The sequence below is a fragment of the Aythya fuligula genome, chromosome 3 (genome assembly GCF_009819795.1).
Source record: "Aythya fuligula isolate bAytFul2 chromosome 3, bAytFul2.pri, whole genome shotgun sequence".
Taxonomy (NCBI): domain Eukaryota; kingdom Metazoa; phylum Chordata; class Aves; order Anseriformes; family Anatidae; genus Aythya; species Aythya fuligula.
The window spans coordinates 40888513-40910774 of record NC_045561.1 but is presented as its reverse complement, the minus strand read 5'-3'; the positions used below and the strand labels follow the sequence as shown (position 1 = coordinate 40910774).

General features: G+C 40.2%; 1 protein-coding gene across 2 annotated transcripts in view; it reads left to right on the top strand.

Annotated features, from left to right (window-relative positions):
- Window positions 1-7528: 7528 nt before the first annotated feature.
- The window catches only part of UBR2 (ubiquitin protein ligase E3 component n-recognin 2), a 50499-nt gene continuing 35765 nt past the window's right edge, over window positions 7529-22262 (top strand). For both annotated transcript variants that reach the window (XM_032184034.1, XM_032184035.1), the window contains exons 1-7: window positions 7529-7634; window positions 11302-11561; window positions 13367-13445; window positions 14981-15094; window positions 18051-18178; window positions 19149-19287; window positions 21567-21629. In XM_032184034.1, coding sequence (XP_032039925.1) covers window positions 7557-7634; window positions 11302-11561; window positions 13367-13445; window positions 14981-15094; window positions 18051-18178; window positions 19149-19287; window positions 21567-21629 — 861 coding nt within the window. In that variant the 5' untranslated portion in view covers window positions 7529-7556. The remainder of the gene's footprint in view (window positions 7635-11301; window positions 11562-13366; window positions 13446-14980; window positions 15095-18050; window positions 18179-19148; window positions 19288-21566; window positions 21630-22262) is intronic.

The window sequence follows — 22262 nt, the reverse complement described above, 5'->3', positions numbered from 1 at the left end:
TGGTCCTGGCCCCACGGCCACAGGCAGCCCTTGCCTGCTGGTGGCTCCGTGGGGCTCATGGCCAGCCTTTGGGCGAGTGGTCTGGGAGCTGGCTGGGCGCTTTTCCCTCTGCAGACAGACGGATGGGCGCACAGAAGGGCCACTAATTGCTCGGTGCAGGCTTAACCATGGGCAGAAAAAGGGGGCTTTTGTGTGATTGTCAGCCCCTCCCCGCTATTTGTACGTGTTGGTTTTGTGTTTAATAGGATTACATGACTTCTTTGCTCTAGATGCCAAAATGGATGGCTCCTTTCAGTAATAAAACAAAGCCAATAACCTGAAAGGAACCACGGCTCAAAAGCACAAACTTGACCTCTGGTTGACCTTGACATTTACAAACTCAAAAGAAGTTTTCTTTGAGCAGACAGCACAAGTCAGCCAGGCAGCGGGGCGGAGGAGAGAATGGTTTTGTTGCTTTTTGATTACATTGTTTAAACCAACATACTACATGGTTTACAATACTTCATTACAACGTATTAGGGCCTGGAGGTGATTTAATGTCTGTTTATAACTGAGACTGATCTTGAAATAAACAAATGAATGTTTGGAAAATGGATGAAGCCGTTCTGCTGGAGACAGCGTTAAATGCATCTCTGAAGAGTAAATCGTGGACGTACAGCACTTAAATGTTTTTTATTTTTACCTTCGGTTGTATTTTGGTAGTTTTATCTAACAAAATTAATCATGTTGTGGTAAAAAAAAAATAAAAAAAAATAAAAAATCTAATTGGTTAGGACTGCCAAGCAGCAATGCATTCCTAACAAATTCACAACTTAAAAAGTGTTCAGCCCTTAAAAATCGGGGAGAAAGATAAACTCAAAAACGCTGTAACATTGCACTAAGCACCATGGTGATCTAAATTAAATCTGTTACAACCTGTTCTAATTTAAAACTGCTGTTATGCGAACGAGGGGGAAAAATGAAGAGTTAGTTCACTTGTTCAAAGCATTTTCATATTCCCAGATAAATCTTTCATCCACCCTGTCTCTGCTCGTGGGCTCCCATTTCCTCTGCGTATCCACCGCATAACTGAATAAAAACGCAGTTTCAGCTTGAGCCAGGGACTCTTCCTCCAGCAGCTGGGTATCGGTTCTCGTCCACACAAGCTGGGAGCAAACAACATCATTGAGCGTCAGCCACCCTCGTGTGTCCGGCTCCTCCTGACGCCCAGAAGCTCCTCTGCCAAGCTGTAGGCCGGGGCCTTGAAGGAGGAGGAGCTGCGTGCTCTGGTTTCTTCTGCCAGGGGCCCACTGCTTGTCCTACAAGTCACTTCTGCAGGTGGTCTTACTGGGCACCTCTACAGGTGGTCCTACAAGCCACCTCTACAGGTGGCTCCTCATGCCCAAGGCCCTACCCGCTGCTCCCAGGAATTTCACCACACGTTTCCCCTCTTCTAACACCTGGCTCGCTCCGAAAGTGCCCTTCATTTCCTCAGTAGCAGCCACCAAGAGGTTAAAGCCTGATTTGAGAGGAAAAAAATCTGAAGTTGTACGGCTCCTCCAGTCCCACCGCCCACACCCTTCCGGTTGCAGACTGGAGCGAGTGGGAGCTGCCGAGGGCTTGGAGTGGAAGCCGCTGCAGAGGACTTCTGCGCTGCCATGCCTGTGCAGCGTGTTGCCACCTAGTGCTACGAATATGAAAAAGCAACATTTTTCTTCTGCTGGAGGCTGAGGCTCTTCTGAGGTGGCCATTAAAGTGGTCGTGGCTTTGAAGGTCTACTTCTGGTGAGGACCATCTGGAGAGGAAGCGAGCAGCACTTGGGCTCTTACACCATGTCTTTAATCCTGACCTCTCCGCTCGTCCTAACCACCTCACCATGCCCTATGCCTTGTTATACAACATTAGGTCCCTTAAATTTGGCTATAGTGAGCCCCATGAAGGAAAGGCCAGTTAAGGGGAAGGTCACTGCATAAGCCTGCACATTCATAGGCATCGGAGAATAAGCAGGGGGAAAGGGTGTTAGCTGCAGCAAACATTTCAAGTGGTTCTTCCACCTTCCTGGGTGTCAACGTTGACCACGTATAGGCTTTCTTAGCACCAGCTCACAGAGCTGTTTGTGTTACCGGTGTGTCTAAATATACACCAGCAGCGTTCTGAATTTACAGTGAAAACACATGAAGTCAGGGAAATTTTCTGTGTGTATGTTTTTTCCTTCACTCCTGTTTTCATTTTTCCTCTCCGTATAACTCATTAGCTGACTGTTATCTTAGCTCCCACAAATTCTCTTTCAGAGGCTAGCATTTTAACTCACCCGCTTCAGTTCTATACAGTTGACACATTACACTGCAGAAAGCAGCAAGATTATCATGGACTGAATTTGCACTGTATTTTTTTTTTCTAAGATGCTGCGTGATGAGAATAAATCATGTTGTCGCCCTGACATGAGACATTAATGAAGATGCACACCCTCTTGCCCTACCCTCTTACTGGATGTTAAGTGAGAACCCTTTCACTGTCTTTTTTCTTCATTTTCGCTGTGGAAGAAGCTTTCTAATTCTGCACATCAGTTTGCTTAGCAATATTGCTGTTGCCTAATGCAATAAAAATCAGTTATGTAACAGCCTTTGCTAGACTTGCACAGAATACTCACCAGAGGGGAAGATGGCCACGGTATCTTTGTGCTTTCCACTATGCCTTCTTTTCACTGTTATTATGCAATATACTCTGCTCTTGAAAAATTTTCTGTTATCATGTTTTTCATGTTTAAAATACATACCCATAGCCTAAGATCATGCAAAGGCAAAGGAGGGAAAATAAATATGCTTATTCTGATTTATTACTAAAAGGGTTGATATTACAGCATTTTTGCTGCAAAAGAACAAAGCATCACCTACGGTTTGTCAGATAGTATTTTTAATACTCTAATTCTGAACCAAATTCTTAAAATAACCTGTGTTTGCAGATTACCGTGTGCTCTTTTGTTCTGAATAATGTCTTGCTTAGTGAACTATGTCTTATCAATCCACCAAGTACTGGGTGTCATTGTTCACCTCATTCACAATTCATCTTTTAATTAAGATTATCACAGGCAAAATTCTATTTTGGTCAGCATAATTTGTCATTGGAATTGGCAGCACAGAAATAAAAGAATTACTATCTGAATTTATCTAAAGACAATGTAGGAGATGGTGACTACAAGCCTACCTCATCCGGCACTGAGGAAGAAGGGAGGGAATGATAATGGCTTTAAAAAACATATTTGCAGTGTAAAAATCACTACTTTGGCCTTTCAGTATCTACTAAGTAAACTGTTCTATCAAAATTACTGTTATTAAAAATATAAATCTGAGTCAACACTTAGACGCATGCTTTATTTAGTCGAAAGGATTGCTGACTTTGGGAAAATTAAAGAGAAATGTCTTTGCAGGGTTATGATCTTAGATATAGGTATGTAGCATCAACTTCGTGCAGTAAAATGCTGATCATTTGCTTTAACAGTTAAACTTTGAAATTAAGTTACAACTACATCATTGTTTTAGAGAGCAGACATGGAAGGAAATGCTTTTAAAATGATGTTTTCTGTTTGTTTGTTTTTTAATTCTACCAGGAGATGAACCTTTTCCCGGTGAATGCAATTCTGAATCCTCTTAAGACTTACCTTTCCTAATGATTGCCAGAAGACCCCATAGACGTGGGAAAAAATAAGTAGCTCTTTTTAATTTTTCTTTTTTTTTTCTATCTGAGTCTGTAAGAAGACTGTCCCTGCAGTCTAGATATGCAGTAGTTTTCTATTTGCATTCAAATTAATACAGCAATGCTAAACTGACTGCATTTAAGGTACAGTGAACACGCCAGAAATCCAGACACTTAGAATGCCCTCCAGTGTCCCTTTATCTTATGATTTCATCCTCTCCTACTCTCAAATACTGTGGAGGACTCTGCAACTGGCCCTGAAGATGATCCCACACAAGTAGTATTCAGCCAAGAAGACCATTTCTGTAACCAGAGCACCTTTCTGAAGCACGCACTGCTGGAGTCCCTTTCTCCTTCAACATAGTTGAAGCTTCAACATAGTTGAAGCTTCAACGTAGTTGAAGACTTCAGCTTGGCTGCTGCAGATGACATCTGTCGCGCTTGTGTCGAGAGGCAGTCTTCTAGTATGGAAGATCCTGTTTCATTAGTAGCTTCTAAAATAGTTTTTAGACAGGAACTGCCAGTCTCCACTGCCATAATTAATATTTGCTCAATTACGCTTATATTTACATTGTTTTTAAAGGATGCAGCATTTATTAAAAATAATGGAATCTAATCAAATGAATTGACCTCCAGTCAAAGTGACATTTAGGTTCTGTTTTGCATTTTTCTTTCAGTTGTTGTTGTTTTTCTTATGGCAGAGGCAAGCGGGTGCTTAAACAGGCAGGCCAGAATGTGAAAGAGAGCCAGTATCTGCATCTTTCGTAAACATCGTCTACGGCACTGTGTGCACTGTGTTTTATGCTGGCAGCAAGGTGAAACCCAGAAACATAGCAGCTAGAGCAGAGAAATGCCATGAAGGTTTAATATTATCCTTGTTAAAACATCGCATTCTATAGATTTATTTTCTTCAATTTCTATTTGGTAATAAACCTGGAATAAGTTAGACTTTTTGGCAGCAGATAGAGGTGGTGTGTGTCCTCAACCTTAATTATTGTTCTTGAATTTGAATAACATCATTTATTATGAAGTTAGTGGCAGAGACTAGAAGTTATGAAATCTACCCAAAGTTATAAAAAATTATAGCCAGGAACTAGTTAGACTCATATTGAATTAACAGCTTTACAGCCTGCTGTCTTTTTGGGTCCTGCACCTTTCTGGACAAAATAAAATTCCTTTCATGTTACTAAACCCCAGGATTTTTCCACATTTTCTATACACCTTGCAGGAGAAACCATTAAATCACAGCTTTCTTTCACCTTCTGCCTTCTTCCAGAGATGTGTCATCTTCTGTATTCCTTAGGCATCAACAGTGCATGAATAAGAAGCAGTGTGGGCTTTGCTGATCTTCTGAGGAATAGATAATTATTTTACATATTCTAAGAAAAATCATTCAAAAAGTGGCAAATGATTTTAAAATAAATGCAGTAAAAAGATGAACTCTATGTGTAGTAAGGGTACAATCAGACAAAAGGAAATTAAGCTTATTCGTAGAATACTGGGAGGTTAAGTTAATATTCTAAATACAATTAGTATTCTAAATCCTTTTATGATTTTCTCATAGCACTGGCTAAAAGCATCTTTTTTTTTTTTTTTTTTTTTTTTTTTTTTGCCATCAGCCTTTCCAGACGTGTATGTTTCCTTCATCTCAAAATTCACCAGAACTCACAAACAAAATATGTAAGTAAATGTGATGATTTATAAACCCTTGAGGTTTCAGGAACAAGTGCTTATATAGTATGAGTAATGCGCTAGCGTGCACTGCTGCCCCCTGACGCAAGGAGCGTTAAATCTGTTTGGGAGTAGCTGGACAATGGCACGCAGCCCACCCTCTTTCTTTTATTAATATATGGCCATAGATGCATTTATCACTGTTCAGACAGACAGAAGATAATGTCTCTCCCTTGGGTAACTTCGTATTTAAATTATTAGTTGAAAGGAGCGTGAGGAGAAAGTAGAAGTAAGACATAAAAGGGGAAAAGCAGCTATGCATGTGCACTATGAGAATGTTAAAAAAATGTTAAGGAATATAAGCTGCTAACTGGAACTCACTTTTAATGCATAGTTTTGTTGTAAATGAGTACAATTTGGCAATGGCAACATGTATGGCCATCTCTGGCTAGCACTTTGGGCAATTATAACTCTGTTTGTCTTTCCACTTCCTACCTGTTTATTCACCTCTTCCACATTGTGTAAATTTGGGAGTGTAAACTGTTGGGAGCAGAGACTTCCCCAGCACTACTTGCTGGTGTAGGTTCCTCATCTCCGCTTAAGTTTATGGAGAGTGCTGGATGGAAGCAAGACCCACTTTGTGCCCAACGCTGAGGTGCCAACATGCAGACGAGCCTGCGAGTACAACAGCGATACATTTTTCAGGAAAAACTTGTGTAAAGCAGGGACACATTATCTGAAACTAAATAGGCTTGAGGGGGATGTTTGCTTGTCGTTTTTGGTAGTGGTGACTGTTTTTTAAGTTGCAGATGTGGAACTCTTCCTTAATGAGCAGCACTGCCGCTTGGGCGCTGCGTGGCACCCATGAGGGCTGAAGAAGAGGATTTAGAGCTTCTGCAATTTTTGCTCTTGGTAACATGTGTCTTAAAGCCATAGTCACCACGTTGGCCTCATTTACAGATTTTTGTTTCTTTTGTGGGTGGAACCTTTTTTTTGCTTTCATGGTCAGCCGTCAGGGTGATCAAAGTGTGTCCCAAAGCCTTAACCAGAGGGTGTGTGTGTGTGTGTGTGTGTGTACATGCATGTGCAAGCATGTGCAAGTACATGCATCTGTGTGTGTGTGTGCATTTGTATGTGCCCGTGTGTATGCGTGTGGGGCTGTACATGTGTGTACGTCTGTATATGTGTGTGTACAGCTGTAAGTCTGTACATCTGTATGGGTATGTGTGTCTGTACGTATCTGTGTGTCCACGTGTGTTTCTGAGTGGATATGTACATGCGTACGTATGTCCCTGTAGATGTCTGTGCATTCATCTGTAATGGGTGCAAGCTGGAACATAGTGGGTTCCACTTAAAGATAAACTTCTTTACTGTGAGGGTGACAGAGCCCTGGAACTGGCTGTCCATAAGGGCTGTGGAGTCTCCTTCTCCGGAGAGACTTCAAAACCCTCCTGGATGTGTTCCTGTGTGACCTGATCTAGGTGTTCCTGCTCCGGCAGGGGGATCGGACTAGGTGATCTTTCAAGGTCCCTAACATTCCCTAATGTTAGTAATCCCTAACAATCTGTCATTCTGTGGTTCTGTGTGTACGTCCGTGTGCGTGCGTGTGTGTCTGTGGGTGTGCACATGTGTGTACATCTGCACGGTTGTGTGTATTTACGTGTGTGTGTAGATCTTGGTGTGCATTTTGTGTGTCCGTTTGCATGTCTGTGTGTGCATATGCCTGTGTGTGTGTGTGTGTGTGTAGATGTGTGTGTGTATAGGGGTGTGTGTGTGTGTGTGTGTGTGTGTGTGTAGGGGTGTGTGTGTTTAGGGGTATGTGTGTGCATGTGGGTGCACACATGGCTGTGTATGTACATGTATGTGTACGTGTGTGTCCCCGTGTATATGCGCGGACACGTGTGCTCACACATGTGCGCACATACTTGTGTTTATTGGTGTCAGTGTGTCTGTACACGTCCCTACACGCCTGCCCACAGCGGCCCCCTTGAGGCGCCAGACCCCTCTCTCCCCCCCCCCCGCCCCTAGCAACGCGCGCCGTCCCCCTGGCAACCAGCGCGGCGCCGGGGGCCGAGCCTACAACCCCCAGCATGCCCCGCGGCGCGGCGCCGTGACGCAGCATACCGGAAGTGGGCTCTCGGGGCCGAGCGGCCGGCAGGGCCCGGTTCCGGGGGTCGCTTCCGTGACGGCGGCGGCGGCGGCGGCGGCAGAAGATGGCGGCGGAGCTGGAGGCCGAGGTGCCGGCCTTCGACAGGGGCCTGCTGGAGTGCTCCGCCGAGGAGATCGCCGCGGTGAGGGCGGGCAGCGGCCGGCAGAGGGACGGTGGCGGCCGGGTCGAGCCGGCCGTGGGGGTCTGCCCGGGGGAGGTGGGGGCGCTGGGGGAGGGGGGGCCCTGAGGGGGGATGGGGACGGAACCCGGGGGCCCGAGCCTCGGTTCTGCTGCTGCCTCGGTTCCCGGCTTTGTACAAAGCCCTTCGTGAGTCCGAGCCGTGCGGGCAGGCTGTGCGGGGACGCGTTTTGTTTTCGCTGTGGTGTGGGTGCCCGGTCTGAGGCATTGCTTTTCCCGTGGGGTTGGCTCCGTGTGTCAGAACAGCGGGGCTGCCTCTGTGCGCCCCTAGGATGGGCCTCGAGGGGCTGACCCGCGTCGGCCCCTTCGGAAACAAAAGGCAGCGTTACAGCCCGGCTCACCCCCCGGCTGTGGTGTACCTACAGCGCAGGCAGGGGGATGATGAAATGGGCAAATGTGCGCAGTTAGCACAAACGCAGCCCAGGCGGCCTTATCGCTGTGAGCGGTGGCTGCTTTTCTGGGTCACGCTGCTGATAAACCCGAGGTCCACCAAGTGGAGCGCATTGGCAGAATTGCTGCGTAGGTACAGGCGCCATCGTAACCTCAGTCTGTGCTTTCTCGGTTTTATTCTCCAGCACAAGCTACGCTTTGTAGACCTATAGCTGCCAGTTCTGCTCTGTGTTAGGAGTTAAGCACAACCAGTGCTGCCTGATTGTATAAGTGACCAGGGTACTTGGCTTCTAGCACTGTTTTTCTCCTCTTCACTTCCTTTGCCCTCCTTTGCTGCTGGCATTACTTTGCTGCTAACACAATCCCAAGAAAACAAACACTAGTCCACAGCAAGTTACAGCACTTTGCATTTCAATTTCTCGTTGCAGCAACTTAACTATGAATTTCCACAGAATAACAATCAAAAATGATAAATTACCGGTATCTGTAGCAGCACATGAACCTGGAGTGCAGGTGCATTTTTAGCTATTACTTAGCTATTTAGCTATTATGTAGCTAGCAAAAACATAAATAATTTAAATTACACCTTTTAGCTTTTGAAAAGAGTAAATTGAATTGTTTCACGACTTGTTTGTATTACCTGTATTGTTCTTCTAGTATCTCTTACAGAGATAGGGGTTTAGTAGGAACACTTGGTGGACCATTAGATATTTGCTTACATAAATGTTATTTGAAAAACGCTTTTTGGGTTATTTCAAGGCTGTCAAAAGTTACTGCCAGGGAGTAATAAGTCTAAGGGGGGAGGAAATGAGAAATACGCTTCCCTTTCTCAGAAAAAGCTTTCTTGGGAGAACAGAACATTGGCTTTTCTTACATGTGACTTCAGGATCGAAGACAAAGAAAGTTTGCCTCAATATAAGTTGTTTTCCTTGAAGAATATATGCCAAAGTTTTGAGTAGTTTTACTGCACTTCAGTACCTCTAAGGCAGTGATTTCGAAAAGCAGCATGACCTATATGTGCATACATATATATTGTTTAATAGCAATTCCACATGCACAACAGCGTGTTGAGTTGCCTTCCTGGTGGCTCTTGGTGTGACATTTGTTTCCTTGTCCTAGCAGCCCATGCCTCCTGCCTTCCGATACTCTCCTAGCCAGGATTCAGAACTGTGAGAGCAGTTGTGTGTAGAACTGGATCCACAAAGAGAGTTAGGTGTGATGACACTCGGAGTTGCCACGCCTAACTTTCAGGCAATTACTCCCAGAATTTTGGGGATGGGAAAGCCATTTACTTGAGGAACAAGAATTTTCTCTGGCCAGGTATTTGCCTGAGCTTGCAGTGCAGCTAATAGGCACTGTCTGTTTTCTAGGCAGAAATTAGTGATGTGCTACTGATTTAAAAGGTGGAAATTAAAGGCACTTTGCTGAGAAAAGTGCAGGTGTAATTACTAACGTATCCTCTGGAAAATCATCTAAAAATGTTCTTATTTAATAGGAATCATGGGAGAGGCAATGTCAGTTCCACTGTGATTGGGTCATTTCCTGGCAGTAGTAGGTATGATCAAAGAGGATGAAAAGATTCATGAGCAGGGGGGACAAAATCAAATTATTAAATTCTTAACAATGACTTTTTTCTTTTTTTGGTGCAATATTGTCTGCATCCTGGTGGCAATGGTGAGATTATCTCTAAACTTTTAGGTGGATGGGGGCTTGGGGGATCTTTTCCCATGGGCTTCGTTGGAAAAAATCCTGGCATTGACCGTCAAAGCAAGATGAACACAGAAAGATTTAGTCGGTTGGTTTTGATTTTAAGGAGTCAAACTGAGGGAAGGAGAAGTGAGGAAAGCATAATTTTATACTAAGAGCTGTATTGACAAATAAATTTTTTTATATGAAGTCCTCCATTAGAAAAAAATAGTAAACGAAAGCATTGCAGTGCATTAAAAACAAAAAGCACAAACTCAAACAAGCAAACAAACGAGACACACCACAAACTACTACCCCTGAATGGCGTAAATGCTTTGCTAACTCTTTGTTTTGTGAAGAACTTACCACAACTGTGTTAGCTCAAGCATAAGTTCTTAAGAGTTCATTGTATGCAATTCAGAGTAAACCAAGCTAAAACATTTGATTATCAAACCTGTTTATTTTGGTATAATTAATTCTTGCTTTTCATGTGCAGTTTCAGGTTGATTCTGGATTCTTTATCTGGAGTTGCCTGGGGGTATCTGGTTGTCATACTTAGAGTGAGAAATGGCATGACGATGAGAAGTGGCGTGCTACAGCTGTTTATATCATACAGGGTATAAAGTGCACACTCGCAGTAAATGCTTGCTCCCATTTATTTATTATAAAAGCCTTGCAGCCTTAATTTGCAGTTTAGACCTTTATAAAAATGTAATCCACAAGGCTGGAGTAAAACAAGTGTTGGCTTTGAGGATTATTGTATACTCCTCTGGTGTGCGTGTATACGGGGGACACACTATGACACACCTAGAAAGAGCTGTGAAGTACAGGGGGGAAAAAAATAGAAAGCTGTTTGTTGGCAGGTTATACAGCAGTTTGGCTTTTAAAATCTCTGTCAGAACAGATTTTAACTGATTGACCGAGAGAATTCATGCATGAAACATACTTGAAATAGTAATTCAGATGAGTTATTATTTTGGTGGTAGGAGAAACAAAAATAGATCCCCTTATTTTCTTAGTTAATTTGTTGAAATTAAATGAGGTGGATGGTTACCTAATGTTGTGCTTGCCAGTCTCCTTGTGCTTTTTGTCTTTGCCTGCTCCGTGCCAACTCCAGGCTTCCGCTGCGCCTCTGTGTCCCCAGCTGGCAGCATCAGTCTGCACGCCGCGTAAATGCAGCCAGCATACCCTTAAAAGTCACGGTGAGCGCTGGGACGTTTCACTGGTCACGCATCCTGGTGGAAAACCTTGAAGAGTTTGAACTCTTAGATCTTGTGTTTTGGAAAACAACAACAACAAACTGCTTTGTGTCAAACGGATAAAATGTGCAGGCTGGTGAACAGATGATTCCTTTCCTAATGTCTGTCTTATGTAATCTGCTAGGTTTAACACTTAGAAGGAAGCAAGGCTTTCTGGTTTTGTAATGCCATTTTAGGTTTTCAAGTTAGAAATAAAAAAAGGCTTCCTGATGGATAGAACTATGGTTGGTATTTTTATTAACATTACTTTTTTACTGTTTCCTTTTATTTTAAAAGAAATGGCTGCAAGGAAGTGAGCTTCAGAAAGAAGTGTATCGGCATCTGGCCTATTATGTACCAAAAATTTACTGTAGGGGTCCCAACCCTGCTCCGCAAAGAGAAGACATGCTGGCACAACACGTTTTGCTGGGACCAATGGAATGGTATCTTTGTGGCGAAGATCCTGCATTTGGTTTTCCAAAGCTTGAGCAAGCGAACAAGCCTTCCCATCTCTGCGGCCGTGTTTTTAAAGTGGGAGAGCCGACATATTCTTGCAGGTAGTTCAAAATGCAATTTCAAAGCATGTCTCGTTTGTGAAGTTACAGAACAAGTTTAGATAGAAATGTACTGTCCTAATGAAAAGGTAATACCTCAAATATCTTTTTAAAGTAAATTTGTGGTTGTGTTTTGTGATGGGTTGGACCAGGAAAATTTAACACACGATGGGATTATAAATGTTAAAATATTAATTAGTATATTGTGGACTGATTTCTGTACAGAAGTAATGCAAGACAAAAAAAGTAATTCAGGTGAACTCTGAGTGATTTCATGGCATTAATCAGAAATAATTGAGCAGGTGCATATCATGGAGTTGAGGTGTTTAAGAAGGGTTTTCAGGCCTCTCATCTTGAGGTGGAGGAGGTGAAATTTGTGGGTTCCTTAGATCCCTGTTACTGTTTCCTGTTGTGTTTTAAGAAATTGCTTTGGTTTATAGCTGGTAATGAGCAACAGTGAGAGTTTAAATGAAACTTTTGTTGAAGATAGAGAATAAATGTTTTATGAGTTAACAAAAATTGTTAAAAGCAGCAGCTTTCCAGTTGTGAAATTTACAGTTCTGCTTCTGCTTTAGTTTATCAAGCCCCCTTACTTGTTTGAGAAATTACTTTGCCAATGGTACTGAGTTTGTCATAAGTTTAGCGCTCTGAAGGATTGATACCCAATTTTGTAGAACTAATCTACTCCAAATTGTTGCAATAAGTGGTTTCCTTTAGTATTTTTTAAAAATGCAGTGTTCCACAAACAGAAATTACTGTAAAACAGAAGAGCTTCCTATATTTCTGCGTTGACATTTTTACTTTCAGCGGTTCCTCTGGAGGAAAGAAACATGAAAATGACTTGGTACTTCATGCATATTAAGTTGTGGCTGCCTGATTATCTTCCAGTGATTAACTGGTCAGATTTATTTAGTGAAATGAAATTAAGAAAATTCTTGATAATAACATTCCATAGTATCTATAGTGTCATCTTTTGAACAAAATAAGTTATTTCTCTGAATTGTTGTTTTTAAAATAACCATCATAAGACACTGATTTTCCTGGTGGTCACTTTTACATTGCATAACCTGGGTCCCTTTATTCTGAGGTGGCTTGAAAGCAGTTGCCTTATATAAGTTCATGTATTTTCAGTGTTGCTTTTTTCAGGGAGGTAATTAAAAATAATGCATAACTGTTTCCTTCATTCTTCTAGTCCTTTTTTTCATAGAAATATTACTTCTGTCTAATGCAGCCATGCTTGTAAACAGGACTTAATTATGCTCTCCAGTCTTCTGGTTGAGGAAATTGCATTCTTGGACCTGTTCAGTGAGCTTGTAGGTCTAAACTTGGAAGCAGACGTTTGATGTAATCTGTTGTGTACTGTCTTTCTTTCCAGTGTTCAGTAAAAAAAAAAAAAAAAAAAAAGTCTTTGATGGCTGAAGGTTGTTAGTGCTAGTACTCTGTACTCAAGAGAACTTGCTTAGGTTTATACTGTGTACCTGTCTGCACTGTAAGCTGTAATCCACCTGTTTACTTGCATATATGCTTGTCTCACCTCTTGGAAGACAGTGGCTAAGTTAACCAAGTATAAACGTTACCCAAACAAACTTGCTATAGCCTCTTCTGTTTTGAGAGCAGATATTTTTTTTCTCCATTTCCATTTCAATTGTTTCCCCCTCCTTGCACCCTATCCCTTTCATCTTTCAGAATAACGTATATAGTAGTCAGAAGGCTGATATTGGTGATATTTGACCATTACCTGTTGTAGAATGTGTAATAAAAGTCTAAAAATTTGTTTAATGCTTTTTTTCCCTCTCTCCTGTTGTCAGAGACTGTGCAGTTGACCCAACTTGTGTGTTGTGCATGGAGTGCTTTCTTGGAAGTATTCACAGAGAGCACCGATACAGGGTTAGTAATACTGCTGGAGTATGTGGTGTAGTCATTAATGTCTTTGTATGTGTATGAAACTCCTTCTTTATAGTTCAAACTATAAATGTGTATTTATAGAATATATCCCTAATTTCAAAACATTGGGTGCATATGACATATGGAGTTGGTCTGTGCAATAATCTTGTATGAACTTGAGTGTTTGAATTTGAGTGTACATTCTGAAGTTTAGTATTTTTAAATGCTGAGCAAGGACATTTTATGTACAACAACTAAACTTACGAATGTGTTTATTTTTAATATATGCCCTTGAGTGTGCTTTACAGCATTAAACTTGCTTTTTGCTTGTTTTGAATACGATGATTTTTAGACGGTATTGAAAAACCTTTACCATGAAACTACTATTGTTTTAAAATTATTTCCTTTAAATGTCTAATATTAAATTCTTTACAACATCAGCAATTTTGGTTGTTTTTAAATATAATGTGAAAGTAACAAAATGAAACTGTAGATGCCTATGTCTACTGCTACTAATAGTGTAGATTTATTTTTGTGGTTTTTTTTTTTTTTTGAACTAGAAGTCCTTGGTGTGTTTTTAGACCAGGACGCAAATTGCAGCCTTTCCGTAAATCGTTTTTTGACAATGCTTCACTGCACTGCTGTTAGTGTAACTATGCATTGATTTGATTTACATTGAGTGCTAGAATTTAGAAGGGGAAAAAAAAACAACACAAAACCTGCTTCAGGAAACCCAACCCAATTGCTGCTGTCAGCATGCTTCTAGGAGGTTTTTAGCCTGCAAGCTTGCTTAGGGAATTAGATGACATCTGAAAGTGTAAGCAAATATTTCAAATGTCCATCCAACTCTATTGATACTGTAGGGTGTATTTGTATGTATACAATATACCTTCCTGACACAAATAGATGAAGAAAGAATTATTCTATGAATTATTTAATAGTTGTGGTTCAAAAACTGTTACGTTTATTAATTTGAGCTTATCTTTGCTTTAAGTAAAAGTTTATTAAAACAATGTGAACGGTACATCGTTACAGTATTCAGCTACTGCTTACCATGCTTATGAAGATTTATGATGCAAACAGTTTGTAAGTTTTGTCCAGGAACTCCTGTTATTGCAAACAGTGCATCTGTTCCTTTTAATAATGTTACATGAAATGATAAAGCTTTGCTCAGATGAAAAATGTGAGAATCTGAAGTAGCAAAGGTGGCATTACAAGTAGAAAATTCAGGAAAGCTGCACATTACTACCATGTTGTCCTGTTGTAAACTGTGTACATTAATACACAGCCTTGGACGTGGGTAGAATAGGAGTCTTTGGACCTTTTTTTTTCTTTCCTTGTGGCATAGACAGGTTGAAGTATATAAGCTTTCAGCCATCATAGGAACAGACACGATTTTACTTTTTTGAAGAGGGTACTGGAAAAAGCTATCAGGTGTTGTGGTCATGCTTTTGTAGTTTAGCTGTGACTACTTGTGTTAATGTGCATGCATGGCTTATATGTGTGTTCACATGACTTTGTTTTAAAAATCATTTCAGATGACAACATCGGGTGGAGGAGGTTTCTGTGACTGTGGTGATACAGAGGCTTGGAAAGAAGGTCCTTACTGTCAAAAGCATGAACTTAACACTTCAGAGACTGCAGAAGAAGAGGTAGTAACAGTTAAGACATCCTGTTTCAAAACACTATTAACTGTTCACGTGTGTGTATAAGAAACCATTCAAATGAGCTGATATTTAGTCTTCTATGCCAAAACATGCGCGTTCACAGGAGACTAGAGTAAATTTAATAGAAATATTCAACCGTACTATGAATTAGACAAAGTCTTACCAAACTTAGAGTTACTTAGAATGACATTTTCTACTTGAAGGCTTTATTTTGTATGTTGTTGGTTGCCTGTGCAGCTTTAGTTCAGTTTCTTTGTTTTTCTCTCTTATTCTGAGAGGCAGTCTTCCAGATGAAAAAAAATTGTATGTAATTGTGTGAATAAGCCAAATTAAACTATCTGTGTAACATATGTTCTGATTCTCACAAAATAAAGCACACAAATATTTTGAGTCAAAATACCTTGCTATTACAAAAATGCCTTACAGTTAAGATAAACGTCTATAAAAGCTTGTTTCCTATGGAGAAGGTAAATAAGAGAACATCTCTTCACAATTTCTTATAGCATAATGACTTAGATATATTAAATGAAGCTAGCAAAAAAAAAAAAAAGTTTCACTATTTAGAGTATGAATTCAAGCTGTTGAAATTAATGCCACATAGAAAGCACTGTACTTGCTAAAAGTCTATGTATGTACAGAAGGCAATTTAACCTATTTGTGGAGGAAAAAATAATTGATGGCTATGTAAAAGTGCAGTTACCATCTTTGACTTGGGAAGTCTCTTCGTCTTAAGGTAGCAAAGACCAGAGGTGCATTCTGCTCTTATATTCTTTCCTTAGTATCTGTTGTTATGCTTCAGGAATGATAGTGTCCAGTTGGACTTCTGGTCTGACCACTTAAAGCTGTTCTTATGCAATAGAATTTGTGACATTTTTTGAAGGGAATATATGAGAAAAAATTTCACACGAATTTTTCTGATCTGATGCTTTAAGTGAAGCTACTCTAACCATATTTGCAGTAACAGTAGTCCTTGTAAAATCTGTCCTCACTGTCTCAACCCTTAGCAATTTCTGCATGGACTCACCGCTTGGCCTGCCTGCCAGGTTACATTACTGGGCAGCCTCAGAAAACGTGTTCTGCGATCTTGGGTTGGCTGCTACTGCAGTGTGCAATGATACTTATGGTGGCAATGAAAGATGGCAGTAATTTGATTGATGGAAAAACTTTAGGTACTGGGCAGGTTTTGTGCTTCTTTCCCGTAAGTGATGGGGATTGAGATCCTCCTGTGGAGCGTTGTGTTTGAGGTAGATCAAGGATTGTTTGAGTTCACTGGTAGCCTGCTTTCTCCTTGCCCAGAGATGTGTCTTTGCTGAAGGTGTTAGGAACAGAGGCAGTGCAGCTGTTTAAGGTTTGCCTTTGCTGTTGGTGACTGATAACTCTGCATATCCTAAATAAGTTTTAAATTAATCAAAAAAGAGGAATGGTGGTTATTAGCATTTCTGTAAAACTTCCAAATATCCCCAGAGTATGTTGGGGTGGGTGGTTGAATAAACAGCATACAGTATAAGTAAACTTTTTTTTTTTTTTTTAGAGTATGAATACAATGTACAGAATGACTGGAGTTTACAACAATTCACAGTACAGGTGAATTGCTGACTGCTGAGGGCCTGCTGTAAATAATGCAGACTTATTCTGAAAAGTTTATTGTGGCCATTTTGATACAGTGTAAACTGTACTGAAATAGAACTTGGTGGTACACTGTAATCCTACAACAGAAGTTGTGCTACCGCTCCATATCTTTCTCTGTTAACTATTACACAGATTTCTATAGTATTCTGAATTGAGTCAGTGACCCAGTATCAGTCCATGTGGTCCAACAGGTGGCTTGCAGGCCATGCAGTTTTCCCTTTCCAGGTTTGTAGAAAAGGCAGGAGTTGATTTGAGCATCAAAACTTTGAGAATTGATGGTTGTGTCTTGATACACTTTTATTTGTAAAGCAGTAGGAGAAGCAGAAGCCCTTCACTGAAGAGGCTTTTAATGTTTTCTATTTGTACACAAATCCCATGAAATGGATTGGAAGGAAATTGTAGTGTTATCTGCTAGCTGACAGGGGACTGACATATCAGCTTCTGCTGTTGTGGGAAAGCAAACTAACTACAGGTGTGTAACATGGCAGTGGATCTCTTTTTCTGCTCCAGAAAGAAGTTCCTTTGAGTTTGCAGACTGAGGAGGACTTCTCCTCCCCTTTTCAGTTCCCTTAGCAGCAGCAGCCCTTCCCTTCCCTTCTGGCAGAGAAGGGAGGCTGAGTTTATAGTGCCTGCTGCAGATGTCAAATGGGGGCACCCTGGAGAGTGCAGAACAGGCACAAGTGGAGGTGTGTTCCCATGCAGAAGGGAACGGGTGTCCCTGAACAAGATGGACATGTGGGCAGATTCCATAGTGTGAGAGACTTCCATCATAACTTGTGATCTCAGTGTGCTGGTGGTTGTACATTCTTGGGCAGATAAGACTTCTGCCTCTAAAAGCCTGGTACTTATAAAAGAAGGCAACAAATGTATATTTATTCATGTTCTGCAGTTACTAATACTGGTAAGTGGAACAAAATACAGTGATTTCAAATAAAATTTTTTGAAGACGTTATGGAAAAAGCAGGTTCTGATACGGCTGAGGTTGAAAGTGGGTTGGTTATATTAGAAGGTATGCAGAAGTGAGAAGGAAAGTGAAAACACAGAAGTGTGAAAATTTAAGTGGGTGATCATAGGCAAGTTAGCGTTTGGGCATTGAATGCTAGATTCCCAGTTTGGTGATTTTCAGTGAAGAACACAAAAAAGAAAACAGGCTGATTATTGACTCTGTTCCTTTCAAATGCAAAGTTATTTAAAGAAAGGCACCCTTAAAGATGCTTACATCATCTTTGACACAAAGAAGTTTGAATTTGACAAAATTCCCTATTCTGAATGCCATTTAATTTCTCAATTGCTATTTATACTTATTTTTCAGGATCCTCTTGTGCACTTACCGGAAGATATGGTAGCAAGAGCTTATAATATTTTTGCTATCACATTTAAATATGCAGTAGATATATTAACATGGGAAAAAGAAAATGAACTGCCTGGCCTAGAAATGATGTAAGTATATAGGCCTTTTAAAGGCCTGCAGGTATTTCAAATGAAAAAATGTGAATTCTTACTTTAAGCCTATTTTCTGTCTTTCCTAAAATTCTATCAGGAATATTTTGTAGGCTATAGACTAAGTTTTAATGGATTTATTTTTCCTCTATTTTTTATTTCTGGGTACATCCCATTTCTTTCCATGGAGTTGATGAAGCAATGTGTCTGTGATAACTTAATTTTCCTAATATTGTAAAGGAAATATTACTACAGTACAATACCCTAAAACAAGTGGTGGCACTGAAGTTGAGTTCTAATGGCAAAAGCATTTTGTGCTTTTTGTGAGCCATTTATTACAAATTTTGAAACGTTACATAATATTGTAATATAGGATAACAAAGTATAGTCATAGATATGTAAGTTTTTTTTGTGTGTTGGCCTATTAGTAACTTTGTGCTGTATGAAGAAGACTGCTATTTAACAAAATGATGGGGGTCAAAAGATTGTACTGAATCTATGTAATCTTAAAAAGTTGTGGCTTTGAGGATTGTGGAGTTCTCTTTCAGAGACTGCCAAGCTTTTGTTGAATAACAGAAATTTGTGGTACTACTGGGGAAACAGGTGTGTTAAAATAATGCCAGACCAGTGAAACCTCTAGGAAGTTATGGGAGAATGTACTGAGCACAGCTGCACTGGAAGGAAATATGTTTTCCTTAGGAAACTGCTGATTCAGAATCAACGAATTCTCAAAAGTATTACTCAGACCTAAGTTTTGTCTTAAGGTTTTGCTCATTTTGGATTTAATTCTTCAGGAAAGTTGCATGTTCCTATACAAGTTAGAGAGGGTCAGTCCTTTTGGAATATAACTCTGTAGCAAAGGAAGCCCAGGCTTGGGTTGTCTGCTTAGTGGAAAACGTTGTTAAATTACAAGTTGATCTTTTAAACTGTATTACTTTGAATTACATAAATCCAATGCTTGCTTTTGAAGTGAGAAGAATGATACCTACTACTGCATGCTCTTTAATGATGAAGTCCACACCTATGAACAAGTTATTTATACTCTTCAGAAAGCTGTCAACTGCACACAGAAGGAAGCTATTGGTTTTGCAACGACAGTAGATAGAGATGTAAGTAAATTCCTTTCTAGAAATTTTATGCTTACCCTAGTGTTTATTTTATATGTCCACACTTACTTAATTTGTTTTCCCAAAGAGTATGGTTAATGTGATTGAGCCACATGTGTTAGGTCACTAACTTATTGACCAACCCAAACTGCATTTAAGATTGAATATATATTTCAGCATCCCTGTATTCTAGTAACTCTTACGAGTGTAGATACCAGAATGCTTCTTAGCCCCTCTGCAAAAGGCAGGCAGCAGCTTTAGCTCATGGCTTCCTATACACCAGGGAATTTTCATTGTAAGATCCATTGTACTTGCTCCAAGCAAGGGAAGAGAGTAACAGCTGTCCACTGTGAGGGATAAAATCCGTAATTGGCTGCTTTTGTTCCTGTGCTTACAGAATTATTTGTGGTTTTTAAATGTTTCTTTTTTGTAATGGTTAGATGAAAAACGGCAGGAAAAGGTAAAGCGTTCTATACAGCATTTAGAGAGAACAATGAGTTCAGAATCATTACATACTGAATATGATTTTAACTAGTACATAGGTCTCAGAAACACTGCCAGTTGTGTGCGTCTTCTGGCTTGTGTGAATTTTTTTACAAAAGGGCTTCTTTTCCTCTGGCTAACTTTCTAGGGACAGCTGCATCTTTTTGTTTGTCTTCTAAGACTGTTGCTTTGAAAAAGTGTCCTTTTATGTTTTGTTTCCTCATGCATTTTTGGGGGGTTGGGGCCGACACAGGGGATGGACAACACAACAAGGAGCATCTCTTTCAAAATGGCAATGAGAACATCACTTTCGGGTGTTGAAGTGGTTAGACTGGAAGAAAGGCAGTGGAAAAGGAAATTCAACTGCTTTATATTATGTAATGCTGAACTACATTTAATTTTTGTATTACCAGTACCCTATTTCTGTAATATCAGTACCTATATAAAGATTCCTTTGACTTAAACACATGCACTTTATTGTTGGATGGACTTTGGAGATTTTTCCCTGCTGCTCATCTGTCCTACTTTTAAATACATACAAATTTTTGTATGTATTGGCTTGGCAGTGTTATTGAATATTCAGGTGGGCAAACTTGAACTTTTTTGAGAAGCTAGGGATTATTTGCTTCAGGAATTCATGTGTCTGCACACATGCGTGTATGTATACAAAAAAAGTCAATGCCTGAAACAATGTTTTGGCATCAGACAAGGTCTAAAGTTTGAGTAAGCTGTCCTGTCTGTAATACAGCAAAAATTAAACCAACTATCTCTATTTTAATTTACGTAATGGCAGCATAGAATGTGGAAACCTTACAGTTTTGAAATAAACTACGTGCCTTAGTAACATTTGTTTAGAAGGTCAATTAGCTTTAATATCTACTTTAAAGGCATTGAAATGTAGTGGCTGTGTCTTAAAATCACGAATTATTGTACACACAAGATTTTGTTTAGCAGGTAACTGCATATATGGCTGTCGTGGTTTAACCCGGCCGGCAGCTAAACACCACGCAGCCGTTCACTCACCCTCCCCCCTCCCTTTCTGGGACAGGGGAGAGAAATGGAAAGTGAAGCCCGTGAGTTGAGATAAAGACAGTTTAATAAGACAGGAAAATAATAATAACAATAATAATAATAATACAATGATGATAATAGTACTACTAATAATAATGTGTACAAACAAGTGATGCACAATGCAATTGCTCACCACCCGCTGACCGATGCCCAGCCTAACCCCAAGCAGTCCGGCCCCCCTCCCCTGGCTTCCCCTGGCTAGCCACCCCTATATATTGTTTATCATGACGTCAGATGCTATGGAATACCCCTCTGGCTGGTTTGGGTCACCTGTCCTGGGTCTGTCCCCTCACAGCTCTTACTGCACCCCCAGCCTGCCCGTTGGCAGGACAGAGCGAAAGGCTGAGATGTCCTTGGCTTGGTATAAGCACTGCTCTGCAACAATTAAAACATCGGGGTGTTATTGGCACTCTTCTCATCCTAAGCCAAAACATAGCATTCTACCAGCTACTAGGAAGAAAATTAATTCTGTTCTAACTGAAACCAGGACAATGGCATGGTTTTATTTTCTTTTTAAAACTACAAGTTGCATATTGGAAACCCAAATATCTAGCTACATGCAGTACTTTAAAAAAAAAAAAAAAAAAAAAAAGAAATTTGCATGAAAGCAAGCGCAATCAACTTGCATCTGAAACCTTTACTGTATCTTTTATACCAATGTAAACCACAGCATTTGACTTTCTTGGTCAGAACCTAGTATTAACATTACCTTTTTTACTAAATTCAAGGGACGTAGATCTGTGCGATACGGAGACTTCCAGTACTGTGATCAAGCAAAATCAGTAATAGTGGTAAGTAACATGACCTACTTACTTGCCGCATGTTTCCAAAAGGAGGTATTGCTACATAGTTTTGTGATACTGTTACTGTCACGGCTCTTTACAGTAACAGAAAATGTTGGAGATACTAGGATATACAAAGGAGATGTATCAAAAACACAGGTTTATGCTCTGTTTTTCTTTGTTTTTATACCTATAATTTAACTTGCACCCTAACTAATTTCCTAAGAAATTTTTCCTAGACTGCATCTGTCTTCAGAAAAGAGATCAGGAAGTTCAAATGTAATCTTTTAATCGCATGTCAGTTCAGATCAGTGAAGCTAAACTATTTTTTTCCTATAATATCAAATTGTTTGCCTTTTTGTGATAGCCCCAACCACTGAAATTGCAACTGAGTGATTAAATCCAAGTGCTAAGCTACAAGTGCGTTTCTTGTATATATGAATGCATGTGTGTATAGTTGTACTCTATATTATAAGGTTCTTCCATGTAAGAACACGGGATTATTATTTTTCTTTAATTTTCATTTAACTGCTGCAGTGCAGTACTTAGTTACATGAAAGAATTTGTGTACAATGCTGCTACCACTAGGAAAGAAATGCTGTAACTACAGTTACTGTACTGTACTATTTAAAGTAGTTTGAA